This window comes from Podarcis pityusensis (genome assembly GCF_964106645.2).
Source record: "Podarcis pityusensis genome assembly, chromosome: 1".
NCBI classification, from domain to species: domain Eukaryota; kingdom Metazoa; phylum Chordata; class Lepidosauria; order Squamata; family Lacertidae; genus Podarcis; species Podarcis pityusensis.
Window position 1 is genome coordinate 56,763,688 of NC_138028.1, and position 18,595 is coordinate 56,782,282.

Consider the following 18,595-nt stretch of genomic DNA (forward strand, 5'->3'; position numbering starts at 1 on the left):
GGAACAAATCTGGTTGACTGGTTCACACAGAGATGATCATACAGTCTCGGGAATATTTAAGCATTCTACATGCCACCGGCCTTTGACAGAAAACACCTTACTGAGATCACCAAATAGGCAGGAGACGGAACATTAATCACCATGCATCAAGCTTTCATCTCCTGTTGCTTAGAAGTGATGGAGAAGGGTAAGGAATAGAACAAGCAATAAAGCAAAGAACCCCCACCTTTACCCTTTTGTGTTCATAGCTTCAGTGTGACTGTTGGTTTGATAAATGACTGGGAGTAAGTGGAAAAACTCTATGTCTTCATAGCTTCTATTACTGGATTCTCTCCTGCTGAGAACCAGCTCTCTTCCAAAAGGAAACCTGTGGTGTGATGTGCATTTGTTAACCAAGAGACTGTACTAACACAGACAGCAGTGCTCATAGGTGTAATCTAACATATCAAAATATCAAGAAAATTCCAGCAAGGGTTCCCATAATCAAGTCCATTCTACATCTTTGTTAAATGGTGAAATGTGTGTTGCATTCTGAGACGTTAGGTTAGGCAACCTAATATGCAAACTTCTATTGGCATGTGAGAGTTGGAGCTTTCAACTTATAGCAATCTCTTACTAAAAAGTGTGAATACTCCTATACCAAAAGAAGATGTCTTAACAAAATATACTAGTAGGTGTAACATGGATGTTGACACTGCCTGGGAGGAATGGGGCAACTGCTGCCTATCACAAAGCATAACTAAGGACTAAGTGGAATATACAGTTTGTGCAATAAAGCTAAAAATAAACCAAGATTAACCATTTTTTTATTATCCAGATGTGGACTTTGTACAATTAGAGGTAAGGCTGATATCAACCCTACCTCTAATGGTGCAAAGTCCACATCTGAATCCTAAAAAACTGGTTAATCTTGGTTTATTTTTATTGAACAAACTGTATATTCCACTTGATTAGAATAAAACCTTTAAGCAGTTTCCAAAGGATATCTGAATTATTGGTTAAAAATGATTAAAAACAACTACTTAAAACATCTAATAGCTAATTAAAATTAACAGTAAACAAAAAAAAAGATTAAAATACATCAACATCCACATGTCTGAATGTGCTTCATTAAACATGTCAGCTTCATAAATCATTGTTTAAAGTTGGCTGCTTGCAACAATAGGTAAGACTAACCAATTTTGTCTGGGTTCAGACGTAACACTAAGCAATGCAAAACGTTGTTAGTACAGTGGTACCTCTGGTTATGAACTTAATTCTTTCCAGAGGTCCGTTCTTAACCTGAAACCGTTCTTAACCTGAGGTACCACTTTAGCTAATGGGGCCTCCCACTGCCGCCGCTGCACGATTTTTGTTCTCATCCTGAGGTAAAGTTCTTACCTCAGGATGAGTCTGTAAGCCAAAGTGTTTGTAACCCAAGGTGTTTGTAACCTGAGGTACCACTGTATTGGCCATTGTGTTGTGCACTTTTCATCTGGGAGGAAACTCCAGCTCCTTGAGAATCATTTTATCCTATAATCCTGTAGTCATATTTTCCACTGGAAGGGGTGGGGAAATCCCTGTAACTACAGCTGCAGAATGTCCGCAACTGCAAGTAATCCCCAGCTCAGAAGGGAGAAACAGAGGGAAAGTGTGGCAGGAGGAGTAACCTCCATTTTACCCTGTAATCTCCTACTGGAATCACGGGGAGGAGAATTACTTATGCCAGGTCTATCCAGACATAACTTCTTGCTCCTCTTGTGGGTGTGTTTGTGCAATCAGGGGGCCTATGGATGTGTTCCTCTCCAATGCCACCCATTACTTCACTCCATTTTGGGGGATCCATGGGTGAAAATCCATTGTCAAAGCTTTTCTGCAGTGCTTTGTGTCATTTCCATGAGTACGTTTCTGGCAGAAGGTAGCAGTTCTCCATTTGTGGTTGTGCTAGCAGGGTCTACTTCATCCTAAGACCACTCAGCTAGTGAGCCAGTGGGCGCAGAGCTGCACCCTGCGTGGGATTAATGAATGAATAATAAATTGAGTATATCTCAAAAGTATGCATGTTAATAAAACAGTTCTGAAGTAAAACACATTTTTACTTTGTTTTTATATTATGCATTCATGCAATGCATCAGGTAAACATACTAAAAGAAGCATTTCCTCCTGCGTGAAAGAGAAAATGGTGTGGGACATTCGCATTTCCCCCCTACATACTTGTATTAACTGTTTTAAAAAGCCCATTTCCTAATTAATCAGAGGTACTTTAATATAGCAAGAGGTTTTTAATTGATTTACCAATTAACCAAACTAAATGGGGGAAAGCAAATGATAAAAGGAGGAACTATTTGAATTCCTATCTTTCTCAAAGTCGTATCACAGCATACACATCCCAAGCTCCCTAAGGGGGAAAACCATAATATGCAAGTAGTAGATTCTTATTATTACTTCCTATATTTAAGGCAAGTTTCTAAACCAGAAAGGAGGGGGAGAGATAGTACTATTTTATGCCGGATGCCAACAATTACTCATTCCCATCGGCACACAATGACCAGAATTACATTAGCACAAATCAGTTTAATATATTGCATATATTAAAATCCACTTAGGTTTTATTTGGTGTGAAATCTAGTGCAATGAAAAGTCTGAACTGACAACCCCTTATGAGATCATAAGTACCTTGCAGGCAGTTGCTCTGGAAGCTTTCTGTTCCCTGACTGCTATTCTACAGGGTTCACTTATAGGAAGCACAGTAGCCCACTCAGTTTTGTTCTCTGTGAAATGCACCCAGATAGCTACAGTGGTCAGCTTTGTGGTATGGCTCTTTGCCAACTGCACCTGGATTCAGGCTCAAAGCTGCTTTGTCTTCTGAAGAACAATCTAGATTTGAAGCGGTAGCCTTAGTTTAAAAAGTTATTGAAAAACTGTTGTTAGTGAAGAAAGCTGAATCAAATTTAAATAAAATGTATGCATTACACATTTCAATGAATGCATAAGGGAAGATCTGAACAGTTTATTTTCAGTGTAAAATAAAGTAATAAAGACTACTACTAATTGCCAGAAGACCAGTTTGATGTTTCCATCGACAGTAAGACTCTAAATGGTTTAACAAACCTGGTAGCAAGCAGAAGGATCCAGTAAACTGCATGGTATCAAACCCAACTCCTGTACAGTAAGGGTGGGTCAAGGCAAAGAAGTTGAAACAGATTTCTATTTAGCAGTAGCAGGTCACCTTGCTGCCAAGGTGTTCAAGCACGTCTGAAATGAGGATTTTAAAGGAGGAGTTGAAGAGCACTACTTGACTCATTGTGACCCACTGGGATAAGGAGGAGCGTGAATGGCATGGCAGGCCTCTCTGTAGTTACTGCCTAAAAGCAAGAGCTAGGTAGTGAACACTTAGGTCAGGTGTTCACGATTCATTGTTGGGTCAAGCCTGAAAACTTTTTTCTAGCCTGAGAGCTTTTTTCTAGAAAAAGAAGTGCCGGAACTCACCATGAACACCCTTGTTCTCTTGGAATAGCAATGGAGCTCACCTGAGAGGTGCTGGTACTGACTTCCAGTGAGTTTTGGCAGAAAAAAAGCTTGCTGAAAACTAGCCTACGTGTAGCAGGCCTTCAGAAAATCCCATTCCCAGAGTATTTGTGTAGTGTAGGTGACATCATTCGGGAGGAATTTCAATCCATAATGCCCCCTAAGGCACTCCATCCAACTTTGTTTAAAATTCCAAGGGCTTGAGAGAAGAGGCTGCAGAGAACCAAGCCATACATACATATATAGATGTGGGGATATCAATAATAGAAGCCCCAGCAGTTCTCTAATCCTGCTACAACAATCTTATCCCAAGACAAACTGAGGCTGTTGGGGGTACACAGGTGGGCAACCAACACATGTGGCAAACCCTGTTAGGAGGCAAGCATTCATCTCCAGACACAAATCAACCTTTCCCTTTACTCTCTTGATAGAGCAGATAATTACAAAACCTAGGAGAGAAATGATGCAGAAATTAGCTGCTGGTTCTCAGTTCCTGGATAACACAAAAGTCTGAAACAGAGCAGTTTAGTTACTAAGGAACTAAGAATACAAAATAAGCTTTAATCTAACCCATGTCATAAACACATGTTTAAGATCCACAATAACGTTCTCCAATCAAAACCATATTTTTTGCACAGTGTTTGTATATGATGAACTCAGATTACAATTACAAATAAGGAACTGGGGGTGGGTGTGCCCCACTTAATGAACTCAATTTTGATCTTTTATGGAAATAATGAACTGGAAAGGAGTAAGTAAGTAAATTCAGCATTGTGGAGATGAATTCTTTCGAGGGGAGAGGAAAGGTTACAAAAAGTGTGCATGGAACCACATAAAGAATTATCCAAGACAAGTGAGCCATCAAATCAAAATTTCCCTGCTTTCAGCGAACACTTTTTTCCAATTAACACGGAACTATTCACCTTTCTAAATCAAGCAAGATTGCAAAACTGAATGCGTAATTGACATTTTTTGTAAAATAAATAAATAAAACAACTCCAAGTGCAAGATAGTTGCACAATGGTATTCAATTACTAGCTCATCATAGGCATCTGCTTTGCATCTTGTAAAAGATGTCCCCTAAAATGATAAAATCACTTATTCTTTTAAAGACTACTGAAGTACATTTTACTGTGGAAAAAATGAGTGGAATAGGCAAGAGAATAACTTATCAGGAAAAGTTATATCCAGCTGATTAAACTTTCTGGAAGCTACTTCTGAGCACCAGATGCTATAAGCAAGCTATTTGTGGCTACTAAAATATGCACAAGCACAGGCTTGCTTTAATTAAGCTTTTGGTGTCATTTCATTTGTATCTGTTCTCAAGAATTTTCTTGCTTTTTATTTAGTCTGCCTTTAACTATTAAGCTCCAGATGTAGTTTGCATTTGGACTAAGCTGATGTACAGTAATTGCACGTTAAGCTTCAGTTTACAGCATACGTAAATAACAAGCCAAAGACAGACTCAATAAAAGGAAACTTAGCACAGCCAGAATTGGGCTGTAAGGAATCAGGAAGTCTAAGCAATATTGCAGCCATGTGAGCTTAAGGATATTTCAATCTGCTGTGTGTAAAGGACTGGTTACAGGCTCAACGTGAGTCAGAGTGCGCTAGAAGCCATTTCCATTTTAGAAACAAGACACTGGAGTATTTCATTGCAAATCAGGATGTGCCTGCACTATTTGGCAGGCATTTCTAGAATCCACCGCACAGCAGGGTTCTGATCCTGGTTCATTTTCTTCTCAGTAAACTGTCGAGTTTCTGGATTGAACCATTCACTTTTGATATCTTAGGAGCTGAAGAGGAAACTAGTATTGCAATGGGTGAACTAATAGGAAGTGTCTTCAATAAGTTGTACTTTTTATCCTGTAATGTACTAACGAATTACTTCTTGCTTGACTTCGCTCTTGGTTGAGAAAAAGTAAAGAGAAAGTAAGATGTCAAAATGTTCTCCAAAGTACACAGTCCATCATTCTTCAAAGAATCATCCCGGTCTTGTTTCTTTGCACTTCGTTTCACCTTGGTAATGCTTTGACACCATCAAAACCTTTGGCACCAATCCTGTGGTGTCAAGAGTGGTCAGAGACTGGATGAAGGTGGAGGTCATGCATATGGTCTGCCCACATAAGCACATTATCAGGGAAGATTGCTCATGCAGATGAAAAATATATGAAAAGGCTCCCAGATTTGTTGGGAGGGTTTTGGTTCCCTTGGCAAACTCCTCTGAGTAAATCCACAGTGTCAGCTAGAAATGATTCCCACCATCTCCTTCTGGTGAGAAGGCTGCATACTCATACCTTGAATAGTCTTAACCCAGAAACCATTATTCATGTCCTACAAAATCAAATAATATCACAGTGTGTGCCTGCTCTTAGAGACCAAAGCCAACATAAAATATAGCAGCTACTAGAGGTTTAAAATGCTCTGGTTTCAAATCATGAAAATAATACAAAACCATGAAGCTTTAAAAGACTTAACCCACACATGCCTTAGATACACATAAAGGATACATATATATAGAAGGCATTTTATGTAAGTTGGAGTTATATAAATACTTTTATAAATAAAATAATGTAGAGATGAGATCTTGATGGATGGCCCTTAAGAAAGGCCAATATCAGACTATAAGCATCTTCAACAGAAAACACAAGACTTTGGGCTGGGATACTCCATAAGTATTAAGATAGAAGGAGATGTGTCTGACTTCTGAAATTTAATTTCATGTTTTATCTCCTCTTAACGCTATCAAGCAAAAATGAAAGTATGTGTTCAGGAAAAGTTTAATAAGTTTGGCACCTACTTTTGGTATTGGGAAAGATGTGAGAAATAGAAGAGATATGGATTGTGTTGAACATCAAATGCTGAAGGACTTGCCTGAATGGGTAACATGCAAATTGGTTGAGGGCTCTGCAATAACCATTATCGGATTCTGCAATCTTTCTGTTAGCATGAGACTAGAGAACCGCTGACTTGAGCGTAATCACAAACACTAAACTTGCATCTTTTAATGGATCACTTATCCCTCCTGCCTTAAGCAACTGGAAAATGGCTAAAAGAAGGTAGTCACTGAAGGCCAGACTGCAGTCTCAGCAGATCCAAGTGGGGTTAATAGCCAGGTTTTTCTTCTTTCCTTGGAAAAGGTTTGAGTGCAGACAAAATGCTAATCAGAAGGCGAATGTCTTCAAAGCCTGGTAATAGAATACTCGAACTAACAATTAATGAGGCTTGCAGACCACCCAGCCTGTAATTGGGCAACAATGCTATCATTAAACTAATAACAGCATTGTGGGGATATTACCATGCTTTGGCACTTTGCAAGCATCATTCAGAGTCAGTTAAGGAACCAATAAGCACAGCAATAAAAGGAAAATGAGTTCACAGTAGTCAAATGGGTTAAAAGAAAGAAGAGCTTTTAACAAGCATGTGAGAGGGCACAGAAGTCCACTAGGAAAGTTGGGATTAATGCAACAGCAGATTTTGTGGTGGACTTTATTTACACACTATTTCCAGAACACACACACACAAATGGGGGGGGGGGGCATTTGAGAAACAAAAAATGAAGCGGCTATAGAATTACTGTTAAATTTAAGGAAATACTTGAATGGATAATGCGAACATGCAATCGCTTCATTTTAAATAAGGTAAAGAAATAGAAAAGATTTACAATGCAAACCTACGGACTTCTCAGAAGAAAGTCAATTTGAGCATACAACTTAAGATAGCAATACGTATACGAACACAGGAGGCGTAGGCTTGAAAGGGACCATATATGGCTTTGAGGTAATGAACTACCTTAATAAAAAATAAACATAACCACAAAGCTTTTGTGATTCTCTGCAGTATATTTGACTAGGACTTTATAAAAGTATATTGCAATGTATTCCATCTGAGACTCCTGAACAGTAAAGAGAGGGTGAACAACTTGGTTTTGTAAATGGTGAAACTGAGCCAAAACCCCCCAGAGAAGTTAACAAAGTTATTTTCTGTGAATTAGTTACAACTGTTAAAATTATTCTCTTCACAGGGTCTCAGAAATTCTGCAAGTATATATTAGAATTCACATGGATAGCACATGGCATTATAAAGCATCTTTAAAACACACCTGTTTGTTTCCCTTTTAAATTTGTCTGTACATGTTTTGTTGCTTTGAGTCACATTTAGAAACCTACACAAAGTGACAGAAAATCCTCAGAATTGGGAATCTGGCAGCACTAATATGGAACAGTTTGTTTTATTCAGTTTCACACTTCTTTATCAATATTGGTTTTAGAGTTATATTAAAGACAGTACACACCTCCACAACACCTGTGTTGATAACACATGGGTTTTAGCCTTTAAAAAATATTGAAGACAGTTCTACCCAATTCCTCTCCTTCTTTCATATGTGCCACTTGCCCGCAAAAGGTTGTAGACATGGTTTTTTGAGGGTTAGGCATTGATTTTAGAGTTGTACTGCACTTCCACAACACCTGGGTATGACAGACTCTTAGATGTTGCTTTCTGAAGGTTAGGCACTGGTCAACAACCTCCCCCCCCCCTCTGAATACCAAACACTGGTGACAAGCAGGTGAATGCTGTTGTCTTAATGCCTTGCTTCTTTTGAACTTCCAGGGGCATTTGGGCATGTTGTTTTTCGACGTCCTAAGGACCAACAAGCCACTGGGTTTGTTGACTGTGACACCTTGTGTACAGTTCCCAAAGCTCTTGCTGAAGCCAAGAAACTTCCTGGTGGGAATTTGATCGGAAATGATCTTCACGCTTATGGAACTGGCAACATGTCTGCTACACACCATGCAGTACTTACAAGAATTTGTGACGTTCACAGAGAAGACACTATGGGAGATAAATAGCATATTATTTTGACAAAAAAGTTGAGGCTTGCTCTGAAAAAAAAATCAAAAACTGATAGACATGTTTGTCCAGAACGCCCTAAATATAATTTATATAATAATAATAGAATGCTAAAATGTTTCAACACAGGCAAAGAAAGCAATAATGTTAATTAAGAATGAGGTTGAGAGAATTCAGTACCTGGCTGTGAAAATCATATTCTACTTACCAGAAGGGTTTCCACAGCTATCCTCATCACTGTTGTCATGGCAGTTATCCTGATTGTCACACATAAAGCTTTTATCAATGCACAAGCCGTTCCTGCAGTGGAATCGGTCAGTAGAGCATATCAAGGGATTCGCTGCTGTAAAAACAAAAGGAACAACATTTTGCTCTAAACTTGAGACTTCACCCAAATAGGCAAGGGATTTCCAAGGGAAATCCCATACAGTACAGTGGTACCTCAATTTTCAAGCATCTTGGAAGCCGAATGTTTCGGTCTTTGAACACCGAAAACCCAGAAGTACTTGCTTCCATTTTCGAACATGCCTCAAAAGTCGAACGTCTTTTGCTGCGTGTTTTTCTTTTTCCTCCAGTGACTTTGCTGACTGTCCTTTGCACCTCGGTGGCCAAACGTTTTGGAAGTCGAACAGTCTTCCAGAACTGATTGCGTTCGACAACAGAGCTACCACTATACACGAGTCAAATGTTAACCTGTCTGTTTCCATAGGACAACACTTCAATACATTCAGCATTTGCTCCTTAGGGAAAGGCACTTTTCAAGAAACACAGAGCTCCACAGAACAGAAAGCTTTGTTCTACTGAAACCAATCCAGCAACTTAATCTTAATATGTGCATCTGAAACAATCACATCTTTCTCTCTTTATGCCTGTCTCCACTTCTTGTATTTTCACTATGTCAATTTTTTATATTGTCTGCACTTTCCTGATGCATGGCAATGTGAGCAGCAGGCCGTAGCAAAAGCTAGAACAAAATGGCAAACAGGACAGAGACTGAGGCTCAAGAGAACAAATATTTAAAAGAAAACAATTGAGGGAAAACAGAATGGCAGGAGAAATATATAAACAAACAGGCAAACAGCTTTCTTTTCAACCAACCCAAAATCTCACTTCACCAGTACATAAAATGTATCATACATACATACATACATACATGCATGCATGCATCATACAGTGGCAACAGTTCTACCAACTGCAGCTGCAGAAAGACTGCGTGATGATATAAAATGGTGCCATCATTAAATGTCTTGAGATGCCAGCCAACAACATTCTTCTTTACCCAGGCCTTCAGCCACTAAATAAACTATGGCTTCTTAAATGTGTATGCGTGGGGGGACTGTTATTATATTTTATTATGTTGCATAAATTATTCACTTAATGTTGCACACTCCCCTGGGATCTTTAGATAAAGGGTGGTATATAAAGCAAAATAAAAATAATAAAAATATTAACAACAACAACAACAACGGGCGTGAGGAAAATGTATTTCATATTTGTGCTGCCTCTGTAAGGCTAAACAGAAACATACATTGTTTTTTAGTTGACAAGGTCAAGGAACAACATGACTCAGGGGACATCTCAGAAGATGCAGTGGAAAGAAATGTTAACAGAGATAGATGGGGGGGAGAGAATGAAATATAGCAATATGGAATTGCACAGAATGACAGTCATTAAGACCCCTATGTGGCAAAGATAAGTGAGGCTTTAAAAAAAAAGCAACCCACTTCCAACAACATGCACTTTTATACACTGTGGCATTTCTTTTGTAAAATAACGAATAATCTTATTTTATAAAAGAAATGTTCCTTACAGGTAACTTAAATGGTATGAATTATCATTCTGAACTCCACCTGTTCACGAGCTGCCCTATTGTGACCTTAACATTTAAAAGAGATCAGCTACAAAGAGAAGTGCCTTGTAAACTTGGAATACAACCACGGATTGTAAAAGCAAAGCTGCAATAGAGATAAGCTACTCATCTACATAAACTCCAGGATTCTCCAGAGGTGTTGGGGCTTATGTTATTCTAGAGAGAGTTTTCCATTTATAAAATCAGTTTGCCTCTGATGGGTTCTGCCACTAACAAAGCCAAATGCAGATACTTGTAAATAGCAGCAAGGATTGTGGTGCTGAATTTGGGCTTCAGGTATTAATAAAATATATTTAATTACTTTATTTATGAAAAAAGGGAAACCTTCTGCCCACAGGTAGAAAGCTACTTACTGCAGTTTTCTTCATCGCTGCCATCAGGACAGTCCGCAAAACCATTGCATCGGAAGCGGCCAATGATACAGTGAATTCCACTTGCGCAGGGGAAGAAGGTGGAGCCACACTTAGATTTGGCTTTTGCTGTAGGAGGAGAAAATGAGAAAGTATGGGTGGTGCCTCTGTCAGAACTGGTCACAAGGGTCTCAGACTTCTTCCAATAAGGATGTTTCCAAAGCTTAGTTTAAATGTTTAGTAACAGAATTAATGTCAAAGCCAGAGTCAATTTTAATTAATGTCAAAGCGCAATAGTCACTTCTGCTTGCTTGGCTGGTGATACACAGGTGTGTGTGTGTGTGTGTGTGTGTGTGTTTTTTTTTTTTTTAAGCCATCAATATAGCATAGGGCTAGGCCACTACTGTATTGGTGTTCTAGACATTTCAAGCTTCCTTAAATTTCCTAATCAGTTTTAACCCACAAGACTTCCCAGTGTTTGAATTGGCACCAGGATTTCATTCTGACCACTGTTTTCTGACAAGTATGACAATCAGCCAGACTCTGAAACTTCACAGCAGTTGCGCAGGAATTTTTGCCATTTTCCCAACTCTATAGTTCCATAGTTTGGAGCAAGGCTGGGGATTATTTGACAGATGCATAATCAAAGTGTTTAAAGAGACTTGGCCATTCAGAGCCAAACAGGCAAGCCTATCTTTTCTGTCTAGAACAGGCCTGAAGGCATTGGGTGTACCTGCTTGAATATGCCCTGTGCCCACCTGTCTCTCCCTTGGGACAGATGAGCTGGTTTGGGAGAGATGGAGAGTGGGAAGTGGGAACTTAAATTGTAGGCCCTGGCACTTAAGATTTCAATTCAACAGATACGAAACTGTTTGCTATATATTAATGAAAAAAAGACTTCAAAAAAGACCCTTGACTCTGTAAAGCAAAGCAAACATGTCCCTCCAGATGTTGCTGGACTAGCTCCCATCATCCCTGACCACTGGCTATACTGACTGGTCAACAATACCTGGAGGAACAGAATTTCCCAACCCTGGACTAGTTGCTGCAGAAATCACTGCATAAGAACATGATTTGGGGGGGAAACAGAAAGAACTGGGAGCAGCAGAGCATCACACAGCAATCACAACTACACTGTTCCTTGAACAAGGCACACTAATGAAAAATCACGAACAAGACATCCTCCTTCCAAAAATGTATTATTTGAGAGACAAAGTGGTAACCTTTGTACCACATTTTATTTTTCCACAGCCTTTCAAGCTCATCAAGAAAATTTCTCAAACCACCTCATCAAGATCTGTTCTGCACAGCTTCTGGCCTCTTTGACACATTCCTCTTCTATTCCAAAATCACAGCTAGAAAGTCACCCAAAAGCATATCATTTAGAAACCTTAAGTGTAGTTATTTAATGGATTCAGAACTGGCTAAAACAAACCAAGGAGATAGATTACAATAGTACGTTTTCATAGGTAATCCATTAGCAGTGAACTGAGAGATGGGTTTATTCTACAGCGAAGAGGTTTCTTTCCTGGGTCACATGAAAAAGAACCCACTTTTCTGAAAGAGACTTAATTATATGATTCATGTACTTAATGCATTTGTAACCCACCTTCCCAGTAAAAATCCCTCTCAAAATGGATTACAACTTTAAGCAAACAATTATATAAATAAAATAAAAATACAATTAAAATGCATCCAAACACATAAAACACATAAAATACCAACCCGGATAAAAGTGAGCCAGACAAAAAGGTTTTCAAGGGCTGCCTAAAATGAGCCAGCCCCCCCCCCCCCCCGTGTGTGTGATATCATGCTCTAGAATCCCTGTAATATTACTTAACTAGCATTATCAGTGAATATGCAGTATATAGAATTTCATGCAACATAAGCTCTATTCAGCTGACTTAAACAGGAGATAATCAGTATGTAGAAAGAGAATTATGCCCACAGACTCTGTCTCCAGCTCTCACAACTATATAAGTCTATGCAGAAGAATTAAAGGTGAGACTTGTAGGTACAGCTGGATGAAGCAGTCTTAATGTTGCAAGAAATTCTCTGTACTGCATATGTACTGAAAATAGTATATACGCCATATAAGTCTACATGCTAAATGCAATCAAAGAGACAGAACAAGACCAAAGTATGGGTACCACCTGCACATGAACATAGCCAAAGCAAACATGATGACTTTCCTGTGTTTTGCTTAACTGAACACAGCCAGGTTTTTGCCAATGAGGAATGAGATGATTCACATTTGCATGTATCAGTCAATGATCTGCAGCATATATGTGATACTTCTCTTGAAAAACCACTATATTTGGCATATGTCCTGTCTATGGTGTTTCATCTGAGATGGTAAATTCACCAGTGCAAAATGAATCAGCAGTCACTCAGTGATGAACATGAATGTGTGAATATGCAGTTTATGAAGATCAATAAGGGAGAAATGGAGGAAGGGTCAAGGGGAAAAAAGAGAGAAGCTATGGAGAAGACAAAAGCCGAGCTTGCTGAGCAACCATTTGGACAAATATCCTTTTCAGAGCTAAAGTGACTGCCATTGAACTGAAGGCTTCTCCAGCTGGCAGGTAATAATGTATAAAGGATTTTTATTAAGAAGCAGCCACAGTAACTCTTAAACTGATTTACTATCTTTCAAAAACAAAGTAATGCAATTCCTTTATGGCACACACCCTTTGCAGATGCATTAGTCCTTAGCTGGGCTTGTAGAGCAGAAAATGAGACATATCAACTAAATGTCACTTGCACACCAACTACCATATTTTTCTGGCCAGGAACCAAGGACAACTCAGAAATAGGAGGCCATCGTTTTGAAGAGACGGGAAAATAAATTATCTGTGAGTTACTGCTATGACATACCAATTCTGGCAGTGGAAAATTCTTAAACAGAAATACTGTATGAATAGTGAATTCTCTTCCAAATTTTAAATTAAACTGAACTATGAATAAGAATGTGTGGTTACACTGAGTTCTGCTACCTCATTCAATACCCTTGTGGGAAGCAACAAGTTGATATATCCTTTAGAGTGAATGGTCTTTTTACATTGAGTTTTTGGAAACTGCAAACGCTGAATCCTACTGTCTCCAGGGTTTTAAATAAATCAGTGTTCTTAGAGCAGCCTGACTACCCAATGAAGAACTCTGAGGCCATATTCATACAACATTCCACTCCTTAATAGGTCCATGTTTCATGTATAAGCAGTTCTGATGTGGGTAGCATACAAGCATACAACCTTGGCTAGAAGGTCTACAGCAGAGATTACCAGCATAGTGTTCACATGTACCAGATTGCTCCCCCCCCCCCAGTTTGGGGGGTTTAGAGGGAGTAGGGCTTTTTTAATGCCAGGTACTTCATTCACCCACAGAGGAATTTTTCTGAATGTACTTGGGAGGGGGGGTTACACTCAAGTATGCTGTAAGTGTGCATGAGATGTGTATCTATGGTATGCATAAGAAAGCCTGAGTGTGGATATTTTCCCCAGTATTGGGGAGTGCTCCCTGTAATTCGATAGCAATAGCATCATGGGGAGGAGGGCCAGAATTGTGTGATCGCCACATACAGGATCTGCAGGAGATAGATGACTTTACACAGCAAGAATATAGTTGTCCAGGGAGCCTGAAGGGAGAAGCAATGACTGTACTCTCTCTAATTTTATGCTAGGACATGCCTACAGCAGTCATGTTGTGTTATGCCTTGTCCCAATGGCAGCCACATTTTGTGACTGGTGCCCATACCACTTTCTCAACAATCGAAATGTGCCCACTGCTCCAAAAAGGTTGGCAACACCTGCTCTACAACATCCATCCTGCCTTCAATCCCTTTCAATCCCTACCATTCCTAAAGCAGCAGAATTCCTTGTACAAGCAATGTTGAGTGGGGTAGGTATAAGAGCAGTATAGACTACTCTAAACCTAAGAAACTATTCTATGACCTCTTGTCTCAAGCACATAGCTAGTGTTATCCAATGGTAAGGTTGCCTTGGTTGACTCTCATAGGACAAACCTCCTCCTACAGGAATAGCCTTGTAGAAGATAACATCGTAACATGGCTAACTGCACATTTGTGACCCTAATATAAGCAACAGATTTCACTGGTCCCTTTCTGTAAAGTGGTTCTGAGTACACTCAACCAATAACCAGCCACGTGGTGTGATTTGATGGATCTGAATTTGAGTTATAATATGCTCTAAATGTTATTGGACTCCCAATGCCCATCAATCTCAGACAGCATGGCCAATTATTAGGAGTGATGGGGACTATAGGCCAACGGCCTCTGGAAAACCAGATTCTCCATCCCTGCTCTAAAGACTCAGGTGCCTGAAATATGACAGAGCAGTCCTTCTGTGATCCCTGAACATCTACATCAGTGACAGTCACAGAAGTCAGGATTCTATGACTAACATAAGCCCACTATAGTGTAAGAACAAATGGCATCAGGACAAGGAAAGGAGACAGAGGGAAAAGCAAGAAGCAAGGAAAGCACCATCCATGGCACATGACTGGGTTTTGTTACCATATGTATATTAAGCAGGTTTTGACCAAACTGCGGGAGGCAGTGTAAGACAGAAGTGCCTGGCGTTCTCTGGTCCATGGGGTCACGAAGAGACGGACACGACTAAATGACTAAACAACAACATTAAGCAGGTGCCTCAGAAAGCTGCCTCAGACCCATGGAAGGGAAATGTTAGAGAAAGAAAAGAAGGAAAGACTTCAATCCAGCAATGGTTACAGCAGATCCTTGAGTGCTATGCCAAAACCAGAGCAGCAGCACTTGAATCCGTCATGGACCATAAAAGCCACCATCACTAACAAAGCACCCCTATTTTCATAACACCTTTTCTGTTTTAAGACAAAAATGACCATGCCATTTTAAACACGATCTAATGATGCAATGACCTTTTCCACTTGCAGTTTATTTTATGATCCTTTGTGCAAGTCATCTTCCACCTGGGGGTAAAATTTCTCCATAAAACGCATTCTGTTATAACTAAGTAGTTGTTGTTCCAATACAGAAAAGGCAAACACTACACTGTTGCCTTGGTTAGCAGTGGAACATATTACTATGTTTCAGGGCATATATATAAAAAAAATAACTTTCCTTCTCTCTAAAGATTAATCTGTTTTATGATTTTTCCAGCAACAAACTTTTTAAAAAGTGTGCAGAAGAAACATAGAGATGTAATATGAAGTACACAGACAATTATAGAGTATTATTCTTCTACTTGGACAGACATCTCTGGAAAAACCAGAAGGGTAATATGTCATTTTTGCTAGCTCTTAGGGCCAGTAACACATACTTTGAAATTAGATGTCCAAATATTTCCCACCAAACTATGTCAACTACTAAAGCAATTCTCCTAAACATTGTCTGTTAGTGTGACAAATCACCACTAAGAGTAAACTACTATGCATTAAAGTTATCAGAACTGTGTCACACAAGAATGTTGCCTCAGGAGATCCCTGGGTTAATATCAGGAAGAAGCTGTATCAGGAGCATTAGTCTCAGTCAGATAATAATTGATGATGAATTTGGCCTATTACAACCTTGGTCCCCTTTCATGCAGAAGCAACCACTTGGTGCACAGGCTCATTGTCCTGTGAACAGAACTGCAATGCTTCAATGTCAGTGACTCATCCTTAACCCCTCTCTGCCAGGCTGCCCACAACAAACTCCAGCAGTGCTGCTGCAGCAGAGGCACTCTTCAGATGTTGAAGAATTCCCATAAAATCAGCACCATGTGACTTGATTCATCAGGTGCCTCAGACAGCTTTGATGGAGTTACTAGCTTAAAAGCACCTTGTAATGTGACACAGCAGCACAACTACAAGGGGGGGCGCGCACATAATTTCCCATATGCTCATTTATTCAGAGAATATCAAAAGCCCACAGTAGTAGTGGTAGCTTGTATTTCTCACAGTGAGGCTAAGGGGTGAATACTCTTTTAGCCAACTACCTAAAGCAAAAGATGACTTGGGTCAGTAGAGATAGGAAGGAGCCTTGTAAATGCTCACACAATTTCAACAAACACATTTTCAGAACCTTCCCAAGAAAAGAATTCCTTTAGTATCCCCAGATTTAATTTGTTACATCAGAGGTATTCAACCTTTTTGAAACCAACCACATTCTTTCTGCAGCACCCCTGTGGGGCTCAGGAGCCCAGTTGTGTCACCCCTTGTCTGCAGAGCTTGCAGCCTCTCACCCTTTTTCGAACATACTCCCTTATGGAGTGTTCCCTCAGTCTCCTTTCCCCTCTCCTTTGGAGTCCTCCGGGCAGCTGCTGCTATCATCCCTGATCTCTGAGTTGCCCCCCCCCCCGCCTCAAACAGAGATTCCTCCCAGAAGCAGCATTCACCTACAGAGCTTGTAGCCAGGGCTGCTGCAATAAACACCTGTGAAAGCCTTTGGGAGGGAGAGACGTGAGAGGGCATCATAGAAGGGAGGGAAAGAAAAAGGGACAAAGGCCACTGTTGCCTGCGTCACCCCTGGCCATCACTCAAGGCACCCTAAGGTGCCACAGCACACTGGTTGAAAACCACTGTGTTACATCATCTATCAATTCCCAGAAGCAAAGCATTTTCAATCCACGCACAGCAATAGGACAGGGAAACAGTACTCTAAAACAAGCAATTTGAAAGCTATACAGGATAAACAGTGGGAAGGGCTGAGAGGCTAGTCCTACCCTCACCCCCAGCTCTCCTCTACAGAGATCCCCTAGCCCAGGGGTCAGCAACCTGCGGCCCACGGGGGTCATTTAAACGGCCCTTGAGCTTCTCGCTTGGTGAGTCCCCGCGCGCTGTGCTAAACCGGCGCAGTGCGGAGCGGGAACTTGCTTCCACGGAGCCGAAAATCGTGTCTGTGCAGACGCCGAAAACTGCATCTGCGTAGATGCGATCCGGCCCAAGGAGCGATCTCCGTGGGAGTGAACTGGCCCAGGCAAGGTAAACCTTGCCGACCCCTGCCCTAGCCCAATGAATGGACAAGCAGGCATTGCCCCATTCTTCCCCTTATGATTGCAAATTGCAAATCATGTGAGAGGAAACATCCAAACAAGGCTAAAATGAACTGGGAATAGGACAGTAAAGTCTCAGCTAAGTGTGGCATGTGATCATATCTTTCTCCTGAATTCTTTTTTTTTCTTTTTTTTGTAGCCTCATGAGGCTGCAACTTCAAGCAGGAACATGGCTGCTTAACACTTTTCATTCTCATTTTCATCACCACCACCCCAGATGTCCTGTTTCTCCACTAACATTAACCCTCTCCTGATGCCCTCCACCCCCTACAAAAAAATGAAAAACCAGAAAAAAGATGCAAGAAACATGGTGGAAAAAATACGGATATATTTTTCTGCATGGGGAAAGAGCAATTGTGGAGATTTTGAGCAGGAAAACTACCAAAAGGAAAGGGTTAAGTCGCTCATTCAGTTTTGTCATTTTTTTCCTGCTCAAACTCACAGCCTCCTGAGGCTGCTTTTGGTTAAACAAAATAAGAAGTTAGGAGAAGGATGCAAGCAATTGCGTGTCATGTCTAGTTTAGCCCTAAGCTCCACATCTGCTTCAATCCACTCAAGTCTTCTAAAAACAGACTTCTATTAACTTTCAAAAATTTCAGCTTGATGGCATGTGTAACATAAGCAACAGCTGGGGAGCTCTCTGTATGCTAGCTGAGAACTCGTCCATTCTGTGCCATGGACGGTAGGCTATTGACCTCATACACACGGAGGCATCTCACATGGGCGGGACTAAAGTCAGATAATCCACACAGCAGCTTATCTTACCCGAGTCCCTTTGGAACTTGCAGATTTTCACCAACAGCTTCTAAATAGCTGTGCGGTTTTCAAGGGTTCTTTACATTGTACTCCAAAGCATCTGGGGGGCAACCAAGTTGTCAAAGTCGGCTCTAAAGGCCTGGGCATGCAAATAAGCCCTCAAAAGCCAAAGCACCCTAAGAGTTGGTACTTGCCATATTTCGAGGGGCATTGGTAACCTAATTAAATTTTGT

The 18,595-nt window shown here is 40.4% G+C and overlaps 1 protein-coding gene across 3 annotated transcripts in view; it reads right to left on the reverse strand.

Annotated features, from left to right (window-relative positions):
• The window catches only part of LDLRAD3 (low density lipoprotein receptor class A domain containing 3), a 124,775-nt gene that overhangs the window by 50,688 nt on the left and 55,492 nt on the right, over positions 1-18,595 (reverse strand). For all 3 annotated transcript variants that reach the window (XR_013980081.1, XM_080983861.1, XM_080983862.1), the window contains 2 exons: positions 10,582-10,707; positions 8,567-8,701 (listed from right to left, as the gene is read on the reverse strand). Coding sequence is in view for 2 of the 3 variants with exons in the window: in XM_080983861.1 (XP_080839987.1) it covers positions 8,567-8,701; positions 10,582-10,707 (261 nt within the window). In the remaining variant the exon portion in view is untranslated. The remainder of the gene's footprint in view (positions 1-8,566; positions 8,702-10,581; positions 10,708-18,595) is intronic.